General features: G+C 50.3%; 1 protein-coding gene across 2 annotated transcripts; it reads left to right on the top strand.

The window, feature by feature from the left end:
- The first annotated feature begins 339 nt into the window (after positions 1–339).
- On the top strand, positions 340–1,734 carry LOC123087860 (auxin-responsive protein IAA8). Of its 2 annotated transcripts, XM_044509987.1 has the most exons (4): positions 345–641; positions 759–952; positions 1,058–1,175; positions 1,399–1,734. In XM_044509987.1, the coding sequence occupies exons 1-4, from the start codon at positions 421–423 to the stop codon at positions 1,460–1,462; spliced, it is 597 nt and encodes a 198-aa protein (XP_044365922.1). In that variant the 5' UTR covers positions 345–420; the 3' UTR covers positions 1,463–1,734. The 2 variants fall into 2 exon arrangements, with proteins under 2 accessions (XP_044365916.1, XP_044365922.1); XM_044509981.1 differs by having other exon boundaries at positions 340–952.
- Positions 1,735–1,989: the final 255 nt, after the last annotated feature.

Genomic DNA, 1,989 nt, shown 5'->3' with positions numbered 1-1,989 from the left:
CATTACCCTCCACCCCAAATCGCCAATGGTCGAAACAATCGATTAGAGAGTCATGCCCATGACTCCATGAGTGTAGTTGGTGCTGTCAGAAAGGGACGAGGACCAACGTGTTGGTTGGTGGAGCCTGCAGGGTGATGAGTTGACGAATGGCAACGGCAACGGGGCCAGCAGGGTACGCTCACAGGAGATCTCGGCGGTGGCCGGTCACGTTGCCGTGCACTCGAGTGCACACCGTAACGACCCGACATTCTCCACCGTCACGTGAAGTCCTGCCTAGATCACGGACGCAAAGAAACGAAAAGAAAGAAGAAAAAGTCACGCACGGTCACTGCTAAATCCACCTTCATTCGTACACACGCTCATATAAATCTCGCCCTTCTCTTCTGCCACCTCTCCCCTCTCTCTCTCTACTCTCGTCTGATGGAGTGCAAGGCGGCGAGGGAGCCGTCCTCGTCCGCCCCCTCTTCTTCCATGGACAGCTGTGGCGCCGGCGGGCCGCGGGCGACGGTCTCCACGGCGTCGTCCTTCTACCGGCCGGCGATCGACAGGGGCCTAAGCACGGACCTTCACCTCGGGCTCAGCCTGCGGTCGTGCTCCTCCTCCTTCCACGCAGCTGACGGCGTCTCCGCTTCCACTCCAAGGTCTCTGCAGGCTCGTGATTTTATCTCAGAAATTAAACTTCTTGTTCATCATTTTGCATCGGTCGATCTCTGGCTCTCTGCACATAAACCGACGCATCCAACCTGCCGTCTTCTTAGGAGCGCCCTGACAACAACGGCGGGTCCGGCGTATGAGACAGGCGGCGGCGGCGGCAGCCATGGGCAGCAGTTGCTGTTTGTGAAGGTGTACATGGAGGGCGTCCCCATCGGCCGGAAGCTGGATCTGCTGCTGCTGGACGGCTACGACGACCTCCTCGCTATCCTAGGCCGCATGTTCAAGGCCTCCATCATACGTACGCGACTAGCATTCATATAAGTCATCACAACAAAATTTAACTGTCTGACCATCGATCATGTACTACTTCTTCTCTGATATTTAGTTTGTTTGTTCAATCTAGATCCGGATACTATCGGCCGTGATCACCGAGTGGTTCTTGGGGAGAAGCAGGCTCGCCATGTTGTCACTTATCAAGACCAGGAGGGGGACTGGTTGATGGCCGGCGACCTGCCGTGGGCGTACGTCTATTTGGCTTCATTCTGAATTTCAGACTTATCAGTTCTTCCATCTCACAATAATTCCACAGACTTGAGTTTGAACTATCGACCAGTGATGCAAAACGTGTGGATGATACTTCAGGGAATCAAATTAAATTGCGCTCCACATCTTTGTCAAACTTATTTTTAGAGGATCTTTGTGGAAATCTTAAATAATTATTTTCCTTAATGATTCTTTGGGCAGGCTATTCCTGGCGAGTGTGAAGAAATTGAAGATTGCAAGGGTGGATAGTAGCATCTCGGATTGATTCAACGAGGGCGACTCATGTGGCTCCATTCCTGGGTGTGCTTGGATTTCATTAATTCATTTATTTGGGGGATTAAGATGAGACGGTCATTTCTTGGTGGAGTAGGCTGCTTAATATGTACAGTATGCAGAAGTGCGGGAAATATTCCTGAAAAAAAAAGAGCAACGGATATATAATAGTTTTTTTTAATTATTTTTCTTCAAATTTGATCGTTTATTTTCACCTCTGTGGCCGACACTATGAATATAGATCAAGTACCGGGCTTGCTAAAACTCAATCTACTGAGATTTAACCAAGTCTTAGTCGACTGCATAGCCGTTAGACCTTTGCATGGAGATTCGTGCTGGACTGAGCACCGTCCAACAGACCTCACAACATTTTGTCCCACAGTTTGCAACATATCTTTCTGCCGGTTGCAGCATCTATCTTGCTGGTTGCGGCATGTCGTCTCACCGGGCACAACATCTTCCATCGTCGATTGTAGCACGTCGTCCCACCAGTCGCATCATCCGCCATTTATGGTTGCA

The sequence above is a fragment of the Triticum aestivum genome, chromosome 1B (genome assembly GCF_018294505.1).
Source record: "Triticum aestivum cultivar Chinese Spring chromosome 1B, IWGSC CS RefSeq v2.1, whole genome shotgun sequence".
NCBI classification, from domain to species: Eukaryota; Viridiplantae; Streptophyta; class Magnoliopsida; order Poales; family Poaceae; genus Triticum; species Triticum aestivum.
Note: the sequence above shows the minus strand (reverse complement) of the source record. Positions and strands in the feature narration are given on the sequence as shown.